This window comes from Rhinolophus hipposideros, assembly GCF_964194185.1.
Source record: "Rhinolophus hipposideros genome assembly, chromosome: 8".
Lineage (NCBI taxonomy): Eukaryota > Metazoa > Chordata > Mammalia > Chiroptera > Rhinolophidae > Rhinolophus > Rhinolophus hipposideros.
In genome coordinates this window covers 49,480,734-49,508,099 of record NC_138054.1, presented here as the reverse complement: position 1 = coordinate 49,508,099, position 27,366 = coordinate 49,480,734, and the positions used below count along the sequence as shown (strand labels likewise).

The window sequence follows — 27,366 nt, the reverse complement described above, 5'->3', positions numbered from 1 at the left end:
CGATTATTATCTTTCTTTCCCAAGTGTAAAAGACCTATATAATTCAAGAAGGTGCAAGTGATTTAGGCCTCTTGAGTAAGAATCCAATGAGTCCTGAAGGGGACCCTACCTGTGTCGTCTTATTGTTGAACTTGAAATATTAAATTTATTAGACTGGAATGTATTTCTAAAAGTCAAAGCTGGGTAAAACGTTGGACGCCTTTAGACCACCAGCACAATTTAGTGCCTCATTGTAACTATTGTACAAGAAGCCTTCATTCACGTTAATAAAGAAGAAACTGCTATCTAAATTTACTGCCTTTTTCTACTTTCTGTTAACTTGGCAACACCGTCCTTCAACTAACTCATCTGCAAAATGGACAAAAAAAAAAGATAGTAAGGATAAATCATGAAGTATGACAGTTCTTTAAGCTCTTATGAGCAGAGGTGCTATATAAACCCAAAACATTAGTAATGGAACACAGTAAAATCTCATGATAATGGTATAAACGGGATTTAAAAAATTCGGTCATTTAAAATGTGGGGCTGCATTATTGAGATGTTAATGAAATAACCTGTTAATGAAATGGTTGATGCTACTGTGGAGATGGACACCAACTGCCAATCCCATTATATCCACGGTCTTATTAACGTGGAGTTTCACGCTATCTGAAATTTATTTAGCACTTAATTTGTGTCAAGTGCTGTTCTACATGTTTCACATGTATTCTTATTTAATCCTCATGACAACTCTATGAAGAGTCTTGCTAACTGTCCTCTTATTTTGAGAATAGATGTGTGTTTCTCCTTTGCTCTATGATTCTTCTTTTGTATTTATGTTACATCTTTGTTTTGGCTTTTTCTTTTGGCATCTATATGTATATATGTGTGTGTGTGTGTGTGTGTGTGTATACACATATGTGTATGTGTGTGTATATTACACATATGTGTCGATATGTGTATATATGTGTATATATATTTATACTTAGAAATCAATTGTCAAAGACTTGTTCTAGTTTAACATACAATACAACCTTATGCATATTATAATGTTCGTCTTTTTTTATTCACATATAAAACTTTAATGTCTTGATTTCCACCCCATCCATGTGAAAGGCAGTGTGACATTTGCATTTTAGGGGATTGACACTGACTAAACTAATTGTTTTTAAAATTACTTTTCTTATAGAATGGCCATCAGTCCTGGAAGTGATGCAGCTTTCTCCAGTCAGAAATCAACGCTTTCAGAGAGTCCTCGAACAAAGAAATTTACACTAACTGAAGAGGAGGTATTTTATAGGAATTGTAGAGCTGCCTACTTAACTGTTTTCAAAAGCAGCTTAGAAAACATTAGTTCTAAAGATCAACTTTATTTAGGTAAAAATCTTTAAATTTAAGTATTTTGCCTTATTTGTTGTAGAAAGTTAATAAATAAGAAAGACTGGAATTAGAATTACATTGTTGAATCATCCCAATTTTACTGAAGTTTGAGCAATAGAGCTACTACATTATGCCATTGCGCCATTTTATATAGTTATACATTGTAAGACCTTCAAAATAAAACTTTCAATGTTTATACAGACTAGAATCATATTTTAAAAGCTTCCATCAATGACTTGCTTAAAAATATTTTTTTCAATTCTCATTTTGGTACTTTAAGATTTATAATAATAGAATTAAAACACTTTGGGCATCTGATTCACTACTTGGCATTTGACCTATACTAAAGAAAATGTAAAGGATATGTAAAAAGGGGTGAATGATTGTAAAAGAAAAGTATTAGGAAATAAGTGAACTTCTAAAAGAAAATTAAGAGTTCCGGGTTTTGTTTTGGTTTGGTTTGGTTTTGGTTTTGGTGCATGTGTGTGTGGGAGGGTTGATCTCTTTTTACTTCTCTCCCTTATCATATCTTAAATTCCTGTGGTTGCAAATATCCCCCAAACCAATGAATTTGGTCCTTGCCAGGTGAATCTAATGACTTGGAGGTCTTCAGTCCTAGAGAATGGTAAACAACAATTCCAGATAACACTGAATACTCATGTTATTTTCATCAAGGCTAATAACTTTATAGGTAGAGAAACAGTTATTTTGTCAACGTTAGAAGCAGTTTCTTTAAATAAAAAAACTGGCATATTTTTGCAATGCCTTGGGTTTGTATGTAATACGACCTCCGTTTGAGGAAATACATTTTGAGAAATATAAAAATTGAAAAGATTAAGATTTGTATTTTACTATAAACTGTAGTTTTAGTTTTTTCTCTTTATTCTTTTAAAAATAGGCTGAGATCACAAATCTACTAAATTTAAAAGTTGAACATGCCTTCTGCTACTATGACATTTAGTTTGTGAATCAATGAGTATGTATTACTAAGGTGCTATCAGTCTTACAGAATTATCATGAAGGATAATGCAGTGTTCGTTTCTTCAGTACTATATACACTTGTGGCTTTATGGTGGAAAACTGTAACATTGTAATGACTGATTTCAGATAATATAGATTTTTAAAAAAGTGGTAGTGTAAACCAGTGACATCTTTCTTGCTATGTCTTTCATCTATATCCTTCTGCCACTTATGCTCATAACATGTGCTTTGAAATTCTATTTCAAAGTCCGAGAGCAGTACCATTACCAGAACTTTAGTGTTCCTTCTTTTCCCCAACTTATGAATAATACAGGTATTATACACTCACATCAAAGCTTAAAGTAAACCCTGGCAAAAGATCAGTATCTTGGTGTAAACCTTGAAGCATCTACTGTTACATGATGTTTTCACTGTTACCAGACTTAACAATGGGCTGCAACTAATTTTTAAAATAGAGATTAAAGTTAGGTTAGTATTTACTAAATTATACCTAGTTCTTAGATATGGGAATGTCTACTTTCTGAGCACATGTTGTGACATAATTAGTTTTATTCTGAGAAAGTTGTTCTGTGATTAACAATATATTTTAAAAATATTTTATTATTGAAGATAGCAACAAGCATATGCTGAGCTGCTACTTGGGGAAAAGAGTCGTATACCTATTTTCTCAAAGTTGGCTGAAATACCATTTTCTTTTACATGGACTTTTGACTTCAAATCATGCCTTCATTTAGGTCCTACTTGTATTCCCAGCTTTTCAAGGGTGGAGGTTGGCTGGGGATGGAATGCTAAAAGACGTATTCCTTTTTCCTGATTCTCTTGATAGATGAATAAAGGAATTGTCCATTAGTACACTAGGCAAAATACTTATCTTTTTTTCCTAGGGCAGCATGGTAATCAGGGCTTTTTACTATACCCAGAATAAACCTCTGGAAATAAAAAAATTATGTTATCTCCACTGTTACAAATTTCCACAAAGGCTTTCTAGGTGAATGGGGGATTGCGCTTACTACAGCTACAACTTTTGTTAGCTTTGGAGGAGCTAATCTGGAGGATGGTAGCATTTTTCTCAGTCTATGGACTTCTAATAATGTTATTAACCATCAATCACAACCACAGGCAACAATTTAACACTTCAGTTATGGAATTTCTGTTTATATTATAAAACTTTTATGAGCCAAGAAGCTTGTATCTCTGGGAAAAAAAATTGTCCTGTGTTGTGCTTGTGCACAAAGGTTCAATATAAGGGACTCAAAAATGTCTATGTTTATTACCCTGACCCGATTTCTATTTCTTTGAGATTATTTCTTTAATTAATTTGTTTTATATGCATTAGTCCTTATTACATTAAATTGTAGAATATCCAGGTTATAATTTTTTTAGTGCTGACTGACAATGTATGGATTTTGTGAAATCTCACCTAAGATACCGTGTTTCCCTGAAAATAAGACCCAGCCGGACAATTAGCTCTACTGCATCCTTTGGAGCAAAAATTAATATAAGACCCTGTCTTATTTTACTATAAGACCAGGTATAATATAATATAATATAATATAATATAATATAATATGATATGATATGATATAATATAATATAATATAATATGAAATATAATATAATACCAAGTCTTATATTATTTTTGCTCCAAAAGACGCATTAGAGCTGATTGTCTGGCTAGGTCTTATTTTCAAGAAAACAGGGTAGTTGGAAATATCCAGTTGGAAATATCCATAAAAAGTTATTATAACTTTTTATAATAGGAGTTGGTAGCACAATTCAGGACAGTTGACCCTTTTAAAATTCTGTTATTTCCTTTTATAGTGCTTAGGAAACTTATCATAGGTTCATTTTAGATAGCGTTGTCTTAATATGCAGAGATTTGTTTATTTGAAAATTACTGTTACTGCTATTCAACTGTACAAAATAACTACAGTTTTTTGACACCATTATATTTTAGTGTGATATGACATAATGCAAACGTACAAAGCCTTCCTCACATCATAATTCTTTGCCTTTCATAGCTATGTGGGCATGGCTTTCAAAATAGGAACATCTCATGAATAATTCATTATAGGACTACTTTTAAGTGTTCCGGTTAAAAATGAAAAGTAATTTGACTATTTGCATCTCTACAATAGTCTTCTCTCAAAGTATGTTGACATTCTTGATTTTTAGTAGGGCCATAACTTCAAGTAGATACATTTTGTGCATATATTTAATATTTGGGACATGATTAATGTTCTTGAAACTGTAATATCTAGCAATGGTGAGCATTTTAGCTATCATGCCTTGGTGACAGTAACATTCTCAAACTAATTATTTCTTCATTTCATTAAGATATCTGTTGAGCCAGAAAAAATAATAATTTATGATTTTGGGGGTTATTCTTACATCTTCAAAACAATGTGGGTGGTTGTTTTTAAACTTTTTTTCTTTGCCTTGAGGCACTCTTTATGAAGTAAATCAGATGATGTCAGTTAAACTGTGTAGGTTGACAACCAACTGTCAGAATAGAAAAAAAAATATATATATATATATATAACATATATTTGTTTGTTTTTGAAAGTAAGGCATACATTGATATCACTAGATTATCAACACCAAACATAATATATTGGTATGTATATATTTTTATATAATATTATAATATATAATGATTTAAAGAAAAAATACATTTAAATACCAATTCCAAATGTTACTATAAAAAATAATACTTGTTTTATTGGGCAGCTCTTCAACATGCAGGAAGAAATCCATCCCAAAAGACTGTTAATAAGTATTGGACTCCTCAAACTGCCAAACTGAATTTCGATGATTTTTGTATAATTTTAAGAAAGGAAAAACCAACTTCAAAAGCAGAACTGCTAAAATCATTTAAGCAATTAGATATAAATGATGATGGCTATATTTTACACACTGACCTTTATAAACTTCTAACAAAGGTAAGATCTGTAAAACAGTTTTGTAATATGCATATTTTGCAAGACAACTTGGAATCTACCTTTGGCAACCATAGTCCCCATTAAACATAACTATTTCATCAGCAGATGAAATGAATCACATATATATTGTTTATAGAGTACTTAAGGATCCTCTTGGATGGAAGCTGCTTTGTAAATAAAAGATAAAGTATAAAATTGAGCCCGTGCTGCAATCCCCTTGTGCTTCTTTGCAATTCTTTCCTGCTCAGAACTGTATAAATCAGTGATTCATATGTGATGAGTAAAAGAGAAACAAAGTATAAATGGGATTTGGAATCCATTCTGTTTCTTGGTACAATGTGAGAAAATATCATTACTTTAAATTTAATAGTAGTTATTACTGGATCTATGTTACATATTGTTGAGATTTAGTAAACTGAAATTCAGCACACTTTTATAAAATTTGATAAAATTGTGAAATTTTACATAACAGTTTCATTCTTGCTTGACACGATACTCATTCTGAGATTTAAAACGAAACCATATATTCAAACTTACTTGTAGAAAAGATTAAAATGAATTTCTACTCTCCCCACACATAACAAAGTAATAGTTATGTTGCTTTAAAATAAATCTTGTTTTTTCAGAGAGGTGAGAAGATGACTCGAGAAGAAGTAAATGCCATAATAAATTTGGCTGATGTAAATGCTGATAGCAAATTTGACTACATCAAGGTACATAAGCTCATATTGATGTAAATTTGTTTACTGTGTATGAGAAGTATTTTTAAAGGGGCACATCTTTTTAATGTTGGCAATGACATGCTCAGATACTGTGTACTAATTGTACTAAAACTTAAGCTCTCCAGTCCCACAATTGTAATCTGATGACTACATTAAAAATGCTATAACCAGATTAAAATACATGCATGTGCACACACACATACACACACGCACACACACACAAGCATGAGACTCTCCTCAGAAATATGCCTTTTCTGCTGTGGAAGAATCATAAAAATTACTTAGAACAAATGCAAGCGTATACATGTCTTGTAAAAAAATAATACATCACCTCTCTTTGTGTAACATTTTATTTTCAAGTATGACCTCCTCTCTGAATCATGGCTGCATTTCACTAGGTCACTTGAGGGTGGTCAGCGTGATTCAAGAAAATAAAATGAGTCACCTAGTTCAATAGAAAATATATTCCATCTATCAGCCTATTCCTTGCCTACTAATGTGCATTTGCCTTCTCCTCCCAAATGTATGATTGAATGTTTTACCCACTGGACCACTTTTTTATTTCCTGTAGTTTTGTAAATTATATATGACAACCAATGAGGAATGTCTCAAAACTACTCTAGAAAAACTGGAGGTTGATAGTAAACTGAAGCGTCAACAGTTTGGAAGCCACATCGAAGGGTCCCCTGAAAGGGACCCATCAGCAGCACCAAAACCATCACCTAGAATCATGAGAAAAACTGATCAGGAAACATTCTCAAATAAAGGTATTTACTTTTTGACACCGAGAATTCCTTGATCAAGAATGGACGGTTATATTCTGACAAACTTTTCCTTCCATCTTAACTTATCAGTGCTAAAACAAATGAGAATCCAACTTTTGTTTTCTACCATTTCTAGACTCTCTTAGCTGTAAAAACTATTGAAGTCAATTTTTTATTATGGAAGTTGACTTGGCTATGCTCATTATATTTTATTAAAACTAAAATTTCACGTTAAAATGTGACATGTTGAAATAAAGAATCTTATTGGTAGCCCGTAAATTAGGGATAAATATAAATATATAAAACTTCTGACTTTATTTCAATAGGAAGAATAAAGAGAACAAAATTAATACCCAGACCTTTTATACTCATTGTGTTTAGAAACAAACTTTCTATTGACAGCTTTTCATAATGTGAGACTAAATCTCTATTACTTGTTACAGGTGACACCAGGAGTTCTTTACTGGCAACAACCAGAAAGTTCAAAACATCTGTTTCTGTCACAATTACCATGGGGGTTAATAGCAACCGAAACTCAAAGTTAACTGAGCCAAACTCAATAAAGGTATAGTATTATAGATTAATATATATGAATTTTTCTGAAAAAAATTGATGTTAAGCTTACTAATAACTATTTGGTGTCTACAGAGAACTGGTAAAGTTTATGAAGTAATTCTTTGAGGTTTCTCTGTAGTTGCAGCATTTCTACCTATAAGCCAGTTCTAATACCTTTAAAGAGAAAATAATGCATAAGAATATTATTAAGAACTCTTCAGTTTGAAAATGACGACTCTTCAGTTTTTGAGCTTGATAAACAGATTATCTAATTATGTACTTTGCCATGTGATTTTTTGTTTTGTTTCTTATAAATAAATCATTCATTCAATATCAATTCCTATGAGAGAAAGACAACAAAGTCACTTTGCTAAGTCAATATTTGTAGAGTGTTAATATTGATCTTCTTCCTTTGTTTTCCCTTTCTAGACTCAACCTTTACTAGTTTTCTTTCAACAGAAAATAATAGCTACAGAAATATAAAACATTAACTGGAAAGTGCTAGGATACATTAAAAATGTGTACCTAGAGACCTCTGTAAAAGGGGAAAAAATGGTTATGACCACACACTATAACTGCTGTTAGAAAACTGAACTGATTGTTCTCAAGAGCTACATTTTTGTTTCAAATAACAACTCTGTATTTGTTATTGAACTCTGAAGTCCCTTATATCTTTAAATTGCTAGACAGTGACATTTGTTCTATATTAAAATTTTAAAACATTATCTCCAAGGAATTTTGTTCAGACTATTTAGGAATCTATACACCCTAAGCAATTTGGTGTGCGTGTCCAACATGTTCACACACAATATTTTGTGTTCCAGCAATATGATTTTCCACTAATGGAAGCTTTCTGTGTTTTGCAACTAAATTAAATGTTGATAGAATTAATGTAAATAATTGTGGTTTACCTGATTCAAAGTGTAAATAAATATGTTTAGCTAGTGTAAAGAGAAATGTAAGTAAATACTAATATGGATCATATTAAAGTGATCAGAAGACTTTTTCTCTGTGCCATGCGCTTCTTGGGTCCTTACCAATACAATTCCTTTAATTTAGTTTTACTCAACAGATATTATGAAAAAGGTAATGTATACCAGCTATTTTGCTTAGTTTTAAAATTTGTGCCTTGAATTAAAAAGTTAAAATTTTCATTTGATTATTGCTATATCAAGGTAGTATAGCATATTAATAGTATTTCATTTATTCATTCATTCGTTTAACAACTATGTATTTAGTGACTACTCTGTGTCAAGCCCTGTTGCGAGTGCTGATTAAGAGCTTCAGATAGAAACAGACCTATGCTTGAATCTTAGCTTTGTCACTGAATAACTGTGTGACCTTTGGGAATGTAGTCAGCAGCCTTTCTGAGTCTCAGTTTCCTTATCTGTAAACTGGGGATAATTCTATTTAGTGTGTTTTTAAAAGATTAAGTCATATAACATATAAAAGCATTTAGCACAGTATCAGGGACATAGTGTTCACTTTAATAAATAATAGTGTTAATATTATTACTCAACTAAGAAATGATGGTAGGTATTTATATGGGAATGACATGACAAAATTAAAGTTTAAGAAAAATTATTCTATTGTTTATCATGTGCAGAGACCTCAGATTAGGGAGACTGAGAAACTGGTAGAGTTATCCAGCTATCCAGTAATGTTAGCTAGGCCTAGGAAAATACCTGAACTTAGTAAGGAAGGGACAAATCTAACAGACAATGCCAAAGTTAGTCTGTAGGCCGTAGTGACTGTATAACAAATGACTACTTAAGTTTTGTCTCCATGACATCAACAGCAGGGAATGGTGCTGATCATAATGGCAATTAGTAAAAGGTACTAGGAGACTTTCATGATTAAAAGAAGATGGCACACTGTCAACTTTTAAATTTGGTGACTTTCATATATAATTTAATGTCTTTTGGAGATACTTCATAGCCTTCATATTACTTACCTGACTTTTTATAACTTATTTCTGATCTTGATATTGCTCACTGTTGCTTACTATCTGGTATTTCTTAGATGAGTTAAACTGATTTTTTTTTTTTAAATCTGTGACGCTTTTGTTATTCATCAGGATTCAGTTCTTTGTATTTTATTTTGAAATTACTTCATAAATTTTATATATTGTTTCATAACAACTCTGAGAAGTATTTAGTTATAAGTATAGTTATTGTGTAATTTGTTTTAATTGAGATTAATAGAAGTTACTAAAATACTTGTTAAACTAATTTTCTTCAAATACTTCAAATCTGTTTTAAACAAATTTGGGTACCTCAGTTTCATGTGGAGTAGAGAAGTATGGAATTGGGAAGAGAAGCATCTTTTCAGAAATTAGAAAATTGTTGTAATGGGGTCGGTATACGCCAGATTTTAAATTATAACTCCACACAATTGGTAAAGGACCTGAATTATGGGAGGAAAATAAACACCCTTGTAGGGATTCTACATTACATGTATTACTTTCTATAGATCGTATGTAGGTACTGTATCACTATTCTTTTTTTAATCCTGTATTCTATCATTTGCTTAGGTTTTATAATGTGCAAGGAGTGTCAGGAATTTTTCTTTGAGAGAGAAATAGCTTGAATTGCCAGTCATGACTAGAATTAGAGAAAGCCCTAAACCATGAGTTGTAAACTCCAGAGATGTAATATTTCCCATATCCAGACCCCTCATTAGAGTGTGACAACATATGTGTGTGTAAGTATGTACATATATGTATCTGTTGTATAACATATGTTACATCTATGACTATATGTAACAATAGAAATATAAACATTTTAAACTTGAAATGGTTATCTAACTTTTTATCTAATTTTGTGAAGTCTCCAAATAATAATTTTGTTACAAAAGTTTCTCATGTTTTCAAACTGTTGATCCATATAGCTTGTCAGTTAGGTGGCAATCCATATCAATTTTCCCTTTCTAAATCATCTAGTTAACCTTTTGTTTTTAAGTATGTATAGTTTATAATTGTTTAATAACAAAAAAGTTCAATAACTATTTACCTACTTGTCTTAATGAAAAGCAAATAGCTTTCTAATAAGTATGTGACATAGGGTATCTTTATAAAAGCCAACAGTGATGATGATGATGATGACATATACGATCCTCCTCTAAGCCTGCGGCAGATCTACTGCTTAATAATTCTACTTTATTTAAAACTTTAATAATAATAAAGAATTTTATGTTAAAGCAAATCATGTTCTCTAAGGTGTTCTAAGAAAAATGTAACTTTACTGATATATTTAAGTTTTTTCATAGATAGAATTTTCAACTTTACTATTTTTAATTTGTGCTCTTCAACATTTGCTTATACATTGTTAATGAAAATAAGTAAAATTTGTATATGAGGAATAAATGAATTAATAGTTCTTTTTTCCTTTTATAAGAATTTATCAGAATTGGTAGAATATAGCACCACCTTATGCCCTATATAAGGATTACAATCTAGTGTTTTATTTTTGCTTTATGGTTTCAAAGAATTATACATGGAATTTCTTACTGTCTTTTTAAAATAAATATTTTAACTCAGACCTCTTCCATTTTTATCATAACACTCAAACTGCCAACTTAATTCATAATCCTTTCAAATTGATTTATTTGAATGAGCCAGCTAATTTGTCAGTACTTTTTTTCTTTTAATTGATAAAATTTTAGTCTAGATCCTAGAGAAAAAACTTTGTGTGATTGAAAGTCTATTTGTTTTAAAGGAAATTTAAAATTTGTTTTAAAGGAAATTTGAATAAGCATTGTACGTTTAAAAACTCTGGTAGGTCTTAAGAATTTGAATGCTTCTTTTTAAACAGGAGAGCTACAAATTCTCCTAGTAATGTTTTTTAGTATTCACAATAATCTGATTACGACTTAAAGTTTGGTTGATATAAATAATGTGGCATTTGTCTTACTTCTATTTTATAATAGCTGGTGACCTACCATTTCCCAGCCTATTAACCAGGTATTGTAGTGTGCAGTTTGACCGTCTTTCAAAGAAACTTATAAATTTCTTTCTACCTGTACCTTTTTCAGAATTGAAACTTAGGAAAGACCTCTAATAAAAATGTTTAACTCACTTCCCTGCTAAATTTTATAAAGGTATCTCCTGTCAGTTCATAGCACTGCCCCCAGAAGGACCATAAGCACATGGAAAAATTCTTCCATCTTTGAGTTTCCCAAATGCCACGAATTATGTTCACTACCAGTGTACCTGGCAAAGTACATTAATTTTCAGTTTCATTTAAACATTTTTAATGGGGGTGGGGGGAGGGCTGCTACACCATGATTACAATACAAATTTAATACATTTTCCAGCTACTAAAATCTACATTTTTAAAGTAAGGAAACCAAATAATTTATCTTAATGCTTCAATATGTGGCTGATTCCAAATGAAAATGCTTTATCATACTTTATTATAATAATTCATAAACATGAAGTTTCCTTCACTACTAGCTTTTAAAAAAGTCATGGCTGATATTTAAGTATCAAAAAGAACAGAATTTTGAATATAGTTTGTAGTTTGGAGAGACAGTAGGGAGTCCTTGGGTCCAGCTCTGGTTCTGCAGTCAACGAGAATTGTAACTAGAGCATATCACTTTATTTTTCACTATCATCAATCAAAAGATAAATCTGGACTAGATTGCTTTCTAGACTTCTTCTACCTTTAATATTCTGTAATTCTCAACTAGTATCTCTTACCATTCCAGATGGGTAAATATAAAAAAATACAGTTCATAAAGTACATTAGATGAAATTCCATTTGATAACGCTATAGTCAAAATTGATTGAAAGGAAAACATTTTAAATGTCATAATCTTAGTTCAAGCTGTGTCAAAGGGTAACTTACCTAAATACAATATGAGTCTATCTTTCCTTGTCTGTAGGAGTCTTCGCCATCCAAGATCATGTTGATTATATTCAGGCCAATTGGCTTTGCGATAATGTTGGCAAATCTGTTGTTAGTCCATAATATATTCCCATCCAAGAGATTTACAGGGAGGCTAAATGAAAGTCTTATATACTCTTACTTATCATTAATAGTTGAACTTTAACTTTTGGCTTAAGCTCAAGTTTAAACCTCATTGTGTGATAAAAATTTTGAATTTAGTATACGGAGCATATTTTTTTTTGGAAGCATGATCTAATGGTAAAAGCATTCATCCAAAAGTTTTAGACTCTAAACCTGATATTTCTACAATCTCCTTGTAAAAGTCTGAATCAGTATAACCTCTGGGTACTTCAAGTTCTCTGTTTATTAAAATGGCTAATTTATATCTAGCCCATCTTGCCTTATAGGGATGTTGTTAAAATATCATATATAATGACTTGTTTCTGTCATGAGCAATATACTTATGAAGATGAATTCCAATAATTTAAGGTCATATTTTAATTTCTCAGAATTAAAAGTACACATATCTTTTATACCCCAAAGGTGTGACAGTGCATGTCATTCATGACTGACTGAAAGCTTGAGTAATAGTTCAGCAATAATGGTAATTTCTCAAAATTCAGTTTAAGAAGAAAGCTCAAAGAAGAGATGAATATAAAAATTGAAAACTTACATAAGTTGAAAGATAATCAAAACTCAAACAAAAGAAAATAGAGAAAAATAAATTCATCAAAGCTTACAAAGGGAGGTTAGTACCGAAAATAGTCAAAAGAATTATTAAATATGTAAGAAAAATATCTTCTGCAGTAGAGCGATGAGAATAGGGGATGAATAAGAGGTTCACACAAAAAGACAAAAATAATAAGCACATGAGGAAATGTTCAGCCTTGCTACTAACCAGAGAAATTCAAATTAATGCAAAAAATTATTACAATACCATTTTATTATATAATTTTATTGCATTAATATAGTTTAATGCAAAAATCATTACAATACCATATAGTATAAAAATATATGGAATACTCTAATGAATATTTTATGTACGCACACCTTGCTTAAGTAATCATCCCCGCAACCACCCAACTTTGTAAATAACACTACTGACCAAGTTATGGTAATGACAAAATTATTACATTATACACCACTGGTAGTATAAAATTAGCATCACTGTTTTACAAAGCAATATGGGAACACATGTGATTAGACTTAAAAATATACATATTTTTTGCCTACACCTGCTTCTGAAGGATATTATTCATTAGAAGAAAAACATTTAGGTGTAAAGTAGTATTCGTTTTATCATTATCTATACTGATGAGAAATTGGAAATTACCTAAATGCCCAACGTTCTAGAAATACTTAAGAAGCTAATGGTATACCAACTCAATGGGTAATTATAGAACCAGTAAAATTGAAATTTTGAATATTGCTGAACAAATTCTTTTATTGTAAGATATACATAGCATGAAATTTACCATTTTAGCCATTTCTAGGTGTATAATTCTGTGGCATTAAATGTATTCACATTGTTGTGTGACTGTCACCATCATCCATCTCCAGAACTTTTTCATCTTCCCCACTGAAGCTCGACCCATTAAACAATAACTGCCCATATCATCCTCCCCTCAGCTTCTGGCAGCCACCATCCTACTTGCTGTCTCTGAATTTAACTACTCCATCTCATACAAATGTAAGCATACCATATTTGTCCTTTTGTGTCTGACTGATTTCACTTAGCATGACGTCCTCAAGGTTCATCCAAGTGCCACATGTGTCAGAATTTCCTTCCTTTTTAAAGCTGAATAATATTTTGTATGTTTTCACCACATTTTGTTTATCCATCAATGGACATTTGGATTATTTTTACCTTTTGGCTGTTGTGAGCAATGCTGCTATAAAGAAGATGTACAAATCTGTTTGAGCCTCTGCTTTCAATTCTTTTGGGAATATACCCAGAAGTGGCATTGTTGGATCATATGGTAATTCTATGTTTAATTTTGTAGGGAATTGCTAAACTTTTTTTTTTAAGATTTTTATTGGGGCAGGGAACAGGATTTTATTGGGGAACAGTGTGTACTTCCAGGACTTTTTTCCAAGTCAAGTTGTTGTCCTTTCAATCTTAGTTGTGGAGGGTGCCGTTCAGTTTCAAGTTGTTGTCCTTTCAGTCTTAGTTGTGGAGGGCGCAGCTCAGCTCCAAATCTAGTTGCCATTGCTAGTTGCAGGGGGTGCAGCCCACCATCCCTTGCGGGACTCGAGGAATCGAACTGACAACCTTGTGGTTGAGGGCCTGCGCTCCAACCAACTGAGACATCCGGGAGACAGCCCGGGAGGCAGCTCAGCTCAAGGTGCTGTGTTCAGTCTTAGTTGCAGGGGGCAGAGCCCACCATCCCTTGTGGGACTCGAGGATTTGAACCGGCAACCTTGTGGTTGAGAGCCCACTGGCACATGTGAGAATCGAACCAGCAGCCTTTGGAGTTAGGAGCACAGATCTCCAACCGCCTGAGCCACCAGACCGGCCCAAACTTTTTTTTACAGTGGCTTCACCAACTTACATTCCTGCCAGCAAGGCACACAGGGTTCTAGTTTCTCATTGTTAGCATTTGTTATTTTCTGTTTTTGTTTTTGTTTTTTTATAGCCATACTACTATGTAGGAAGTGGTATCTCACTGTGGTTCTGACTTGCATTACCCCAACGATGTATTGTTGAGCATCTTTCCAAAATGTGGACATTTACCACCTATGTATCCTCTTTGAATAAATGTCTATTCAAGTCCCATGGCCATTTTTTTAGATTGGATTTGTTGTTGAGTTGTGTGAGTTTTTAATATGTTTTGGGTATTAAGCCATTTTCAGATATATGATTTGCAAATATATCCTCCTTTTCTGTAGTTTGCCTTTTTGCTTCGTTGATTGTATCCTTTGATGCACAAAAGTTTTTAATTTTATTTTTTTTATATAGATTTTTTTTATTGGGGAAGGGAAACAGTATGTACTTCCAGGACTTTTTTCCAAGTCAAGTTGTTGTCCTTTCAGTCTTAGCCTCTTCAGCTCCAGGACCAGTTTCGGTTGCTAGTTGCAGGGGGCGCTGCCCACCATCCCTTGCAGGACTCGAGGAATCGAACTGGCAACCTAGTTAGTGGTTGAGAGCCCACTGGCCTATGTGGGAATCGAACCGGCAGTCTTCGGAGTTAGGAGCACAGAGCTCTAACCGCCTGAGCCACCGGGCCGGCCCAAAAGTTTTTAATTTTAATGAAATTCAGTTTATATTTTCTTTTGTTGCCTGTGCTTTTTGTGTGAAATCATTGCCAAATTAACATTATAAAGCTTTTCCCCTATGTCTTCATCTCAGATTTTTATAGTTTTAATACTTACATTTAGGTGTTTGATTTATTTTGTGTTAATTTTTATATATGGTGTAAGGTAAGGGTCCAAATTAATTATTTTGTATGTGGATATCCAATTTTTCTGCCCCATATGTTGAAAAGACTGTCCTTTTCCTATTGAATAGTCTTCGTACCCTGATTGAAAATCATTTGGCCAAAAATGTGAGAGTTTATTTCCGGGCTTTCCATTCTATTCTATTGGTCTATACATTTGTCTTTATGCCAGTACCACACTGTTTTGATTACTGTAGCTTTGTAGTAGGTATTGAAATCAGGATTTGTGAGTCCTCCAACTTTGTACCACTTTTTCAACAGCAAAATGTTTTGGATATAACATTAAATGAAAAAGGCAGAGCATAAAATAATATTAATTAGAATGTGAAAAATAGTGTTTTATTTAAGGCCAGCACTAGGAAACTACATAAAAATCAAACTAGGTTGGTAGAACTATGAGGATTTTTCCCCATTTTTAAATTTCTAAATTTAAATTGTATTTGGTGCTATGAAAATAATATAAAATGTGACAATAATTATGATTTATGTAATAGAAAAATGATGTGTAAGTACACATTATGATATTTTAGGCTTTAAAAATGTGAATGAGAAATTAATCTCAATGTAAATTATGTTCTTATCTTTTCAGTGCTATATCAATCTATAATGGATTGAAATATAGATTCAAAGATATTCAAATAAGAATATCTTTGATATTACTGTTATACAGCAAATGCAGACCTTTTCAGTAATTATCTTAATATTATCAAAGCCTTGAACTTATTATTTAAATGTCCTTACAGATAATTTTCCAAAATCATTCTTTGGAAGTAACTTTGAATCCTTATTAATATTTTTGGAAGTCATTAGGAGCAGAATAGAAATACATGTTATGTTATAGGTAGGCAAGCCTACTAATGATAAAGTGGAAAGCATTTTTGCACACATCTATGGTAATGGCACAATTCCTCATACCTTCCATAGAGAATTCTTTACTTTTTACATAAAGCACCATCTTCAAGTTGTACTTAATTCTAGTTATAAGATCCTATATAGACATAGTAGTTTGGACTAGGAGAAGGAATTGGACTAGACCAAGAGATAGTAGAACCAACCTTATAGAAAGGTCTTTCTCAAAACTGATATTTATCATCATTTTGCTATAGCTGTGAAATTTACTCAGTTCTTTTAGTTACCCAAACTTGAAACAATTATGGTTGACACGTACTTTATCTCTTAAATACAAAGCCATATCACTTTTTCTTTGAACATATCAGTTTTAGCCGTCCTTACTTCTTCATTTTTACTGTGCTCCAAGCACTAATCTCACTGTGATTATTGCAACAGCACATTTACTTATCTTTCTTTTTCAATACTTTTCAATACTTTCTTTTTTTTTTAATACTTTCTTTTCAATACTTTTCCCACGCTTATGAATTTTATTTTTCTTATTTCTTCATTATGTTGTTTTCCTAAAATTTCATTATCTAAATTCTGTTGATTCTTCAAGATACAGTTCCTGGATTACCCTCTCAGTTTATATTGATCCTCCCCGCACACACACACCTATCAGTCAGACAAGCATTTATTGAGTACCTACAATGTGCCAGGCACTATTTTAGGAACTGGAATTATAATATTACTTTACATATATAATTCTTTTTGTGTTCTAATCATATACTACTATCAGTTAATTGAATTGTATCATGTCTATTTTTCACCTCTCAATAACGTTGCAAAGTCCTGGAGGTAGGTCAACGACTCTATTTGACATTTCCTTTATATCCTCCTCAGGTTTCTCCTCATTGCTATGCGTGCTGGAAACATTTAATAAACATTGTTTGAAACAAATTTTTTTTTCCTTATTTCAGGAATGGCAGTGTGTCCAATCAAAAGGTTGCTTTTTCTTAGAAGAAGATGGTGAAATCATTAGTCATCAATACAAGATGCAAATAGCTCAGAGATCCATGGTTTATCTAACAATTAAGCCATTAAACCTGAGTCAAGTTGAAGGCAAGTTTAAATTTTTTGTTTATTTTTAAAGATATCAATTTGTGCCGTCTTTGAAAATACTTATGTATTTGATAGTCCTATTTAGTGAAGAAAATAATCTGCCTAAGAAACGTGGTTACATGTGTTTAAAGAAAGTGTTAGCTTATACACTGACCGTATTATCATATTTTTCAAAGCAACTAAGTTGATTTTTGTCTATGTTTAAAGCATGTTTTATTTTAATTCATTTAAAACAAAGACAAAATGTTCCCTGGTTTCCTTAAGACATAGAATTAACTTCTCATTTGCTAATTAATCCTTAGCTTTCATCATTTATCAATTTTTAAAATTAATATATTTAAGAGAAGTTCTATAGGAACATAATTTAAGACAACATGAACTGCAAGTATTTTTGAATACTTTTAAGACCTATGTCATATGACTTAGACAATTCTCACGAAGAATCTTTGCATTCATGGTAATATTCTTTTTGGTACACAAATGCTAGACGAAAATTAGTGATTTCCTAGTATCTAAAATTGTTATTCAGTAATTTTTAATTAGTAAAAAATGTCTATAAGAGTGCTTTTCCTAAATATCCTTTTAATGTTGATTGTTTTAAATATTAATCTTTATTTTATTATGTTACATATAAACATTTCCTTACTGGAGGTTTCTTCCCCATTCCCAGATTTTTTCTTCTAAAGTAGAGATTCTGAAAGTGTTCACTGTATGTCTTGTAGGATACTTATAACATTTGGTAGTTGATACTTTCAAATAACAATAGCCATTTTTCAGATAAACGTATCAAGATAGGTCTGCAAATTCAATGTAGTCTCCGTATTCTGACGAAAAAGATTATTTATCATTTATCAAATATTTATTGAGGTCTTTATATACTGTCATTATAGGTACTTAGGATATATCAGAGTATAAAAGGGACAAAAATCCCTACCCTTATGAATTTACATTCTAGTAGGAGAAATAAACAATAAATAATAAACATGATAGACAGTAAATGACATGGTATGTTAGCAGGTTGTTAATGCTATGGGAAAAACATAGAGGGAAAGGGGCATTGTGAATGCTGAGGGAATAAGTGTTGCCACTGAAATGGAGTGGTTAGTGTGTGCTTCATTAAGAAATTGGCATTTGAGCAAAGACTTTAAAAGAGGTGTATCAATTGTCAGTTGCTACATAACAAACTGCCCCATACTCAGTGGCTTAAAACAAACATTTATTTGCTCATGAGCTGGCCTGCTGGACAGTTCTCGTGGCCTCAAAAGGGGTTGATTTTTCTTTGTTGGGCTCACTCATGTATCCGCAGTCAGCTACAAGTCAGCTGGAGCCTGGCTTCACTGAGCTTGGCTGGGCTCTCTACTCTGTCTGGGGTCTCAGCTGGGACACCTTGACTTTGCTTCATATACTGTCTTCTCCTCTATTAATTAGCGGGGGTGTGTTCTCATGGTGTAACAGGGATCTGAGTGAGAAAGCAGAAGCACCATAGGGCCTCCTGGGCCTCGGCTCAGAGCTGGCACGTTACTTCTGTTACATTTTGTGGTTCACAGCAAGTCACAAGAGAAGTCCAAACGTATAAGGTGAAGAAAGAGACTTGACCTCTTTATGGAGGAGCAGCTGCAGAGTCACATGGCAAAGGGCTGTGCATACAGACAGAGACAGACATTTTGGCTGTTTTCCGCAGAAGACAGAGGAGTGAGCTTTGTGGATGTAGGGGTGGCGGAAGGGTGAAGAGTGAAGGAGATGAGAGTGTGCCAGGTGTTAAACAGCAAGGCGGCTAGAGTGCTAGAGCGGCTAGAATGAAGTAAAGAGAGTAGTGGATGAAGAAGGAGGAATAAGGACAAATTCAGGCAGAGTTGGTTGTTGTTTGTTTGTTTGTTTTAACCATAATGAAGACTTGGGCTTTTCCTCTGAGAGAAATGAGGAACCCATAGGAGGATTTCCCATGGCTGCCATCAAGGTTCTATGTTTGATTTTCAATAGTTTGACTGTCTATGTGTTATTTTTTTTGTTAATACTATTTGTTTTGTTTTTTGGGTTTTATCCTGCTTGGAGCTCTCTGAGCTTCTTGGATTTATGGCTTGTTGTCTTTCGTTATTTTTAGAAAACTTTCTACCTTTATTCAAATATTTCTCTGCCCTCTGTCTTCTTTTTCCACTTGGATGGCGCCTGACATCTTGTCCTCCTGTGATTTACCAGAGATAAAAGCCAATGCTTGCATCTACATCTCTCTTTGGAAGGGTCTGTCTTTCCATGGATTTCAGAATACTTGGTTGCCCTGTGACCTCAGCTCTGATAGGTTCAAGAAAAATTATGATTTTGTAGTTTATGCACTTTCTTATTGTTAGGGTGGAAGCAACAGTTTTCAAACTCTCGACTCCATGAGACGATTTTGAGTAGAGCAGGACATAATTTTAACAAGAGCAGTCAGGTTGGTGTATTGAAAGTAGACTGAAGGGCGCCCAGGAGAAAGCAAGGAGACCAGCTAGGACACTATTGCAGAATTCCAGAAGGGGACTGACAATCCTTTGAATTGGAGTAGAGAGGATAAGAAGAGATTTTGGATCAATACTGAAGGTTGCAACATAGGATTTCCTGAGGATTAGTTGTGACATGTGAGAGAAGAAAAAAGTTAAAGATGATTCCAAGATTTTTGGCTTGAGCAACCAAAAGGAATGAGTTACTATTAACTGAGGTTGAGTATAGATGGACAGTTTTTTGTTTTTGTTTTTTGAAGATACTGGGAAAAGTCAGTTTTAGACATAGAAATCCAAGTGGAAATGTCAATAGGCAGTTGGTGATGTGGGTCTAATATTCAAAGCAAAGGTTCTAGCTGGTGAGACAATTTTGGAGTTGTCAGCACACAGGTGGTGTTGGACATCACCTACCTGCTGCTCCTCCACATGTAAGCCAGTGCTTGTGTTCCATCTCTTCTTAAAAGGTTTTGTATTTCCTTGGATTTCAGGCTACTTGTTTGCCCTGCAACTTCAGCTCTCTGATGAGTTGAAGAAAAGTTAACGATTTTTAGAAAGTGTGTATGTAGAGAATGTTTCTAACAAGGTGACTGTATATAAGTACGTACCTTATTGCAAATGCTATGATGTTTACATATAAAAATAGTATGTGTATTTCTTTAAAAAAAAATCCAAAGGGTGAAGAAACCACTAACTTCTTTTTCAGATAGGAAAGAGTAAGTAGTGATTGCTTATTTTAAGATTTTGGGTTTTTTGTTTCTAGGAAAACCATCCCCGTGGTTATCAGTTGATACTGCCTTGTATATTCTTAAGGAAAATGAGAGTCAAGCAAATCTACAGCTCCTGTGTTTTACTGAACTACGAAATAGAGAAGTATATATATTTGTTTCCTAATGTCTAATTTAAAAATACACTATGAACTCAAGTTTGAGGAAAATAATCGTTTTTCTATATTTTATTTTTTGTTAACTTTTGTATCTCGCTTTGCAATTAAGGTATATGCAATATTTAAAAACTAGGCATATTATGTATGTTTTATTAATTGTGAAGGACTTTTCTTGTTTTCTGAGTTTTAAGAATTGAGGATTGATTCGCAGTTTTAGCTTCTTAACTTGTAAGTTGTGTAACATTGTACTTTACTCTCTTCTTCTCTAAATGCCCTGATCCCTCACATGTGAACATTTTTTGTTGTACTCAGGAAAAAATGGTTGATGCCAGTGGACTTTTTCCCCTCTAAGTACAAGCAACTCAGGACTTTGGAAAAGTTGCTTTAGGTGTTTGTCTTACTTATACTACTACTGCAAAGAAGAAAAACTTCAAGATTGCTATCCTCAGGCTTGACTCATAGCGTTCAAAAATAGATTGATCTGAAGAAATGCTTTGGAATGATTTTATGTGTTGTCCATGGGATTGCTCTGATCTTTTCTAATTACGTATTTACTCAGAGGCCAAATATATGAAGCAGATACATAAATGTGGCTATTTATTTTATGAGGACTACAAAATACATCTGCTACACAATAACAGGAATAATGCTATTCAAGGGCTTACTGCAATATCATATTTAATCTTTATATAGGTCCAACGACAGACAAACATTTCCCTGATGGAATGTTATATAAAAGTCTTTATTGTAGGCTTCCTAACAGACAAGAATAGTTATAGGCAAGAAACAAATAAAATGACAGAACTTAATGTTTTGACTCAACTCTTCTTCAGAGCTGACTACAAAGTTAAGTTCAAGATAAAGCATTGTCGAAAACAATATCTTTTCCCATTTTGTTTTGGATAAGATTACTTTCTTATGAGATTGCATGTGTAAAAATCTTAGTACATAGTAAGCCTGTAATAAAGTTTGAATGAGTTTCTATTTACTTCTTTACTATATAGGCTTCTGGTTATCTGTAGTATGTCATATTTACAAAGGATTTTTTTTATTTTTAGTTTTAGTTTCTCAATTATTTTCTTTAAGAAGAGTTTTGTGCCCATGAAAGTCTTTCCCTTGTCATAAGTGGAGATAAGGGAGGTTCAAGGGATAACATATAATAAGAAGCTGCAAAAACAACTTTTCATTTCTGGATATCAGTCTACATCTGGTCAATCGAAAAAATTATGCTTCCAAAGGATTGGTTTGGTCAATCTTTAGTCTTCAAAATAACCCTCAGTTTTATTGGATTGCTTCTTATATCAAAATAGCATATAGTTTCTTTAAGAGGATTATGGTTCCTCTGATTTCTGAGGGCAGAAATAGGACTGAACCCAGAATTCAGATGAGCAACTTTATTTTGTATATAAGTAGCCAAGATGATCTAAAATATATCTGGTTTTGAAAGTTTTTGGACACAATACCAGACAGAAATTGCTAGGGCTATTCTGTGATGAAGGGCAAATAGCTGTTTGCTTAGCTATTATACATGACTAGAAAACACTTAGATTTAATATATTTGACAAAGACAACCCTTAGGTTTTATAGGAAGCCATTAGGCTTTAGAAAGTACCTAGAAGGCCCGTAGAGAGGTACCATTTTGCTTTCTTTTATAGAACAGGAGAATAAATGTCTTATACAAATGTCCTGGCACTCATTATAAATATCCTCTGATGAAAAAGAATTTTGTATAAGGTAGGTTTATCTGGGATTCTGCCATCTTTTTTTTATAGTCCATATTACGTAAGTAATAGTAAAATTCCTGTCCTTTTGTCAAATCCATAAGTGGATTCTTACAAACATGGCTAATTTATACAAACGGTGAATTCTTTTATTTTGTGTCATTGAAATCTGATTTTAAAATCACATATTTATATTTGAATCAAACTAGGGAATCATAACCTGAAAAATTATTCTAAGATCTATGTCTTTGCTTCCTATTGAAGATATTTGCAACACAAACATTTTTGGTGTTTATTAGGGAAAATTTAGAAATTATATAACTTCTTATTTGTTAGAGTTTTGGGCACAAAAAAAAAAAAGAGAGAGAACTACATCTAATGGTCTTGTACTAAGGTTAGCATTGAAAAAAGATTTTGAAGCCTGTGAAAGATTGATAGAACTATAATAGAACTGGTGAATATTGATTTAAAAAATTATTTCTAATGCTTCTCTTCCAGAAGGAAGATTAAGTCATTAAGCTCAACTACAATTGAAAAAAAAAGTCACTAAGCTCAGTAGTTTTGTTTGTCTGCTTGCTTAATTTTTTTTTTTTTTTGGCTTAATTCTTTTGAGAAAAGGTTTCTGGATGGACTGGTGAACTAGGATCTGGAATTTATTGGTTAATTCCTTCCACAACTGGTTGTAGGCTGAGGAAAGAAATAAAACCAATAACAGAAGAAGCCCAGCTTGTGTATAGAGATGAAGCAGGGGAATTATTTCTTACAAAGGAATTTAGGTAAGTTCTGTTTTTTTAAGGTTAGAACTGTAAAATCAAGACTGGATATATATACTAATAACCTTGTCTTCAATCCTTTCTCTTGGCCAGCCGCCACTCCATCTCAAGATTCCAATTCAATAATTCAGCTCTTTCATTAGGTATCTGAAAGTGACCTTCCATTCAGAGGTCTGGGATTGCCATTCATTTCTGGGTTCTATACATTTAGCAACTCAACTTTAGTCATACATCTACCGATTTCTCCTCCAGTAGGCACTATCTTACAAATGGGTCCCTCTAGTTGCACTATTGACTTAGATAACTGTCAGACATGAAATCCGAGCACTTAAGTAGTTCTCCCATACCCTAGATATACACAAGAAAATCTGGTGGAGAGAAAGAAGTTAGTAGATTGGAGAAAGGAGAAAAGAAGGGAACTACTCTTCAGTAAGGTCCAACTATGTGTTGAGATATACTATGGTTGCTTTAGCAGCTTCTTTATCTCATGTAATACTAGATAGACTGAGTAAAAATATATTTGGATTACATACATTACATACATTTACTTTATAGTTCACGAAAACTGTTCAATGGCTTGGCATTACTTCTGTTTGCAAGTTATCTTCATAGAAACATTCCTCGTCTAGTTGCCTTGGAGACAAATAATCTGTTATTTTTGTAATTTTAGGTCAACTCTATCAGATATATTTGATGTAATTGACTTAGATGGAAATGGTCTTCTTAGCCTTGAAGAATATAATTATTTTGAATTGAGGACCAGTGGTGAGAAATGTGATGAAGGTGCTTGGGCTGTCTGCAGGGGTGAGCACTTTTCTTTTTCTGGATAGATTCAGAGGGTGCCAAAAAAACGTGTACACATTTTAAGAAAGGAAAAAAACTATTAAAATTGTAATACTCAATATATACCAAGAACAGAAGATGAATACAAATGACGTTTGACTTCTGCAATTACAAGAGGTGCTCAAAGTGGTTACCATCAGCATCCAGACACTTCTGATTATGGCGAACTACTGCTTGAGCAATGTTGACCAAAGTGTCCACTTGTGTACACTTTTTTGGCACCCCCGGTATGTGAAAAAATATATAGCCTCCTTTCATCCTTAAGAAGTAAAATGTCAAACTTCATCATCGAATATTATTATAGCAATTAGGACAGTTTAAAAGTAGTAGCATTGTTTGTAGACCATAAAAACTTAAACATTTGTTTTCCTTAAATTGATAGTTGGTGTAATACTCAAGTTAAAAGACAATATGAATTTCAGTACTTAATTATAATTTCATTTTCAGTTTATGCTCTTTGGAGCTTAGAATGTAAAACACTTTGTTCTACCTCTTAATACCAATCTGACTGAAGTGGTCAAGAGTCCCCAACGGTGCCCACGAGAGGGCAGCAAAGAGCTAATAGGCTAGAGTTTTAACTAAAAATTAAGAAGTTCCCAGGAAGTTGTTTATACCTATTAAGAATTTAGTTTTTTTGTATTTGAGTTGGATTAAGAAATTCCATTCATGGAGGTATGGAAGCCAAAAATACCAAGATGGGCAAAGAAAAATACTGAGAATGAGGCAAAAGCATTTGTCACTTAGGAGGAGTCTGGGAATAAGGTAGGCCTTTGTATTTAAGCCAAGAACTGAAAGGTTATAGGGGAAAACCAAAAAGCCACAGGTCACAGAACAAGAAGTCTGAGGAGGCCAGAATGCGGCCGAGAGAGATTAACTCACATGTTACTTTAACTGGGGTAGTACTGTATCCTACTCCGGTTCTTAAAATGGTCTAAGCTTGACATCGTTAGTGAACCAGGTGGGAGTCTGATAAATAATGTTTCTCTAAACGAGTAAGGTAGAAATATTAATAGGAAGATTTTTAAAAACATATCTTTTTTAACTGAAAGTTTATATAGTATAATCAATAATAAGAAATGTGTATTGATTTATAATATTAAACTTTGATTAACAAGATTGATAATACACATAATAGAGTATTATTTTTAGGAAGATGTAATCATATAACCTTTTTTTTTTTTTCAATTAAAGTTTATTGGGGTGACAAAGGTTAGCAAAGTTACAAAGATTTCAAGTGTACAGTTCTGTATTACATCACCTATAAATCACATTGTGTGTTCACCATCCAGGGTCAGTTCTCCTTCCATCACCATATATTTGACCCCTTTACCCTCATCTACCACCCTCTCCCCCCTTACCCTCTGGTAACCACTAAACTATTGTCTATGAGTTTTTGTTTCTCATTTGTTTGTCTTGTTCTTTTGTTGTTTTTGGTTTATATACCACATATCAGTGAAGTCATATAGTTCTTGACTTTTTCTGTCTGATTTATTTCGCTTAGCATTATAATCTCAAGATCCATCCATGTTGTCACAAATGGTCCTATTTCATCTTTTCTTACTGCCGAATAGTATTCCATTGTGTATATATGCCACAGCTTCTTTATCCATTCTTCTATCAAAGGACATTTTGGTTGTTTCCATGTCTTGGCCATCGTAAATAAAGCTTCAGTGAACATTGGAGCGTGCGTGTCTTTATGTATAAATGTTTTCAGATTTTTTGGGTAGATACCCAGGAGAAAGATTGCTGAGTCATATGATAGTTCTATTCTTAATTTTTTGAGGAACCTCTACACTGTCTTCCATAACGGCTGCATTCCCACCAACAGTGTATAAGGGTTCCTTTTTCTCCACAGCCTCTCCAATACTTGTTACTACTTGTCTTGTTGATGATAGCCATTTTAACTGGGGTGGTGATATCTCATTGTGGTTTTTATTTGCATTTATCTGACGATTAGTGATGTTGAGAATTTTTTCATATGTCTATTTACTGTTTGTATGTCCTCGTTGGAGAAATGTCTCTTCAGGTCCTCTGCCCATTTTTCAATTGGGTTCTTTGTTTTTCAATTGGGTTGTTGTTGAGTTGCATGAGTTTCTTGTATGTTTTGGATATTAGCCCCTTATTGGAGGTACTGTTTGAAAAAATCTTCTCCCATTCAGTTGGTTGTCTCTTTATTTTGTCGATGGTTTCTTTTGCTGTGCAGAAACTTTTGAGTTTGATATAGTCCCATTCATTTATTTTAGCTTTCACTTCCTTTGCCTTTGGAGTCAAATTCATAAAATGCTCTTTAAACCCAAGATCCATAAGTTTAGTACCTATGTTTTCTTCTATGCCGTTTATTGTTTCAGGTTTTATGCTTAAGTCTTTGATTCATTTTGAATTAATTTTGGCACATGGTGACAGATACCAGTCCAATTTCATTCTTTTGCACGTTGCTTTCCGATCCTGCCAGCACCATTTGTTGAAGAGGCTGTCTTTTCTCCATTGTATGTTTTTGCTTCTTTGTCAAAAATTATCTGTCTATATTTATATGGTTTTATTTCTGGGTTCTCAATTCTATTCCATTGGTCTATGTGTCTGTTTTTCTGCCAATACCATACTGTTTTGATTATTGTTGCCCTGTAGTACAAGCTAAAGTCAGGGAGTGTGATACCTCCAGTATTGTTCTTTTTTCTTAAGATTGCTTTGGCTATTCAGGGTCTTCTGTGGTTCCAAACAAATCTCATGATTTTTTGCTCTGTTTCTTTAAAACATGCCATTGGGATTTTGATGGGGAGTGCATTAAATCTGCATATTGCTTTGAGTAATATGGCCATTTTAACTATGTTGATTCTTCCAATCCATGAGCACAGAAGTTCTTTCCATTTCTTTGTGTCTTCTTCAATTTCTTTAAAAATGTCTTGTGGTTTTCAGTATATAGGTCTTTCACATCCTTGGTTAAGTTTATTCCTAGGTATTTTATACTTCTTGCTGCAATTGCAAAAGGGATTGTATTTTTTATTTCTTTTTCAGGTATTCCATTGTTAGTATATAGGAATGCAATGGACTTTTGTACATTGATTTTGTAGCT

General features: G+C 33.0%; 1 protein-coding gene across 4 annotated transcripts in view; it reads left to right on the top strand.

Moving 5' to 3' along the window:
- LOC308501022 (phosphoglucomutase-1) overlaps positions 1-27,366 on the top strand; it is a 117,981-nt gene that overhangs the window by 949 nt on the left and 89,666 nt on the right. For all 4 annotated transcript variants that reach the window (XM_081056578.1, XM_081056576.1, XM_081056575.1 and 1 more), the window contains exons 2-10: positions 1,169-1,356; positions 5,071-5,282; positions 5,909-5,995; positions 6,576-6,771; positions 7,212-7,333; positions 17,461-17,602; positions 20,837-20,946; positions 23,299-23,456; positions 24,124-24,257. Coding sequence is in view for 3 of the 4 variants with exons in the window: in XM_081056576.1 (XP_080912702.1) it covers positions 1,170-1,356; positions 5,071-5,282; positions 5,909-5,995; positions 6,576-6,771; positions 7,212-7,333; positions 17,461-17,602; positions 20,837-20,946; positions 23,299-23,456; positions 24,124-24,257 (1,348 nt within the window). In the remaining variant the exon portion in view is untranslated. The remainder of the gene's footprint in view (positions 1-1,168; positions 1,357-5,070; positions 5,283-5,908; positions 5,996-6,575; positions 6,772-7,211; positions 7,334-17,460; positions 17,603-20,836; positions 20,947-23,298; positions 23,457-24,123; positions 24,258-27,366) is intronic.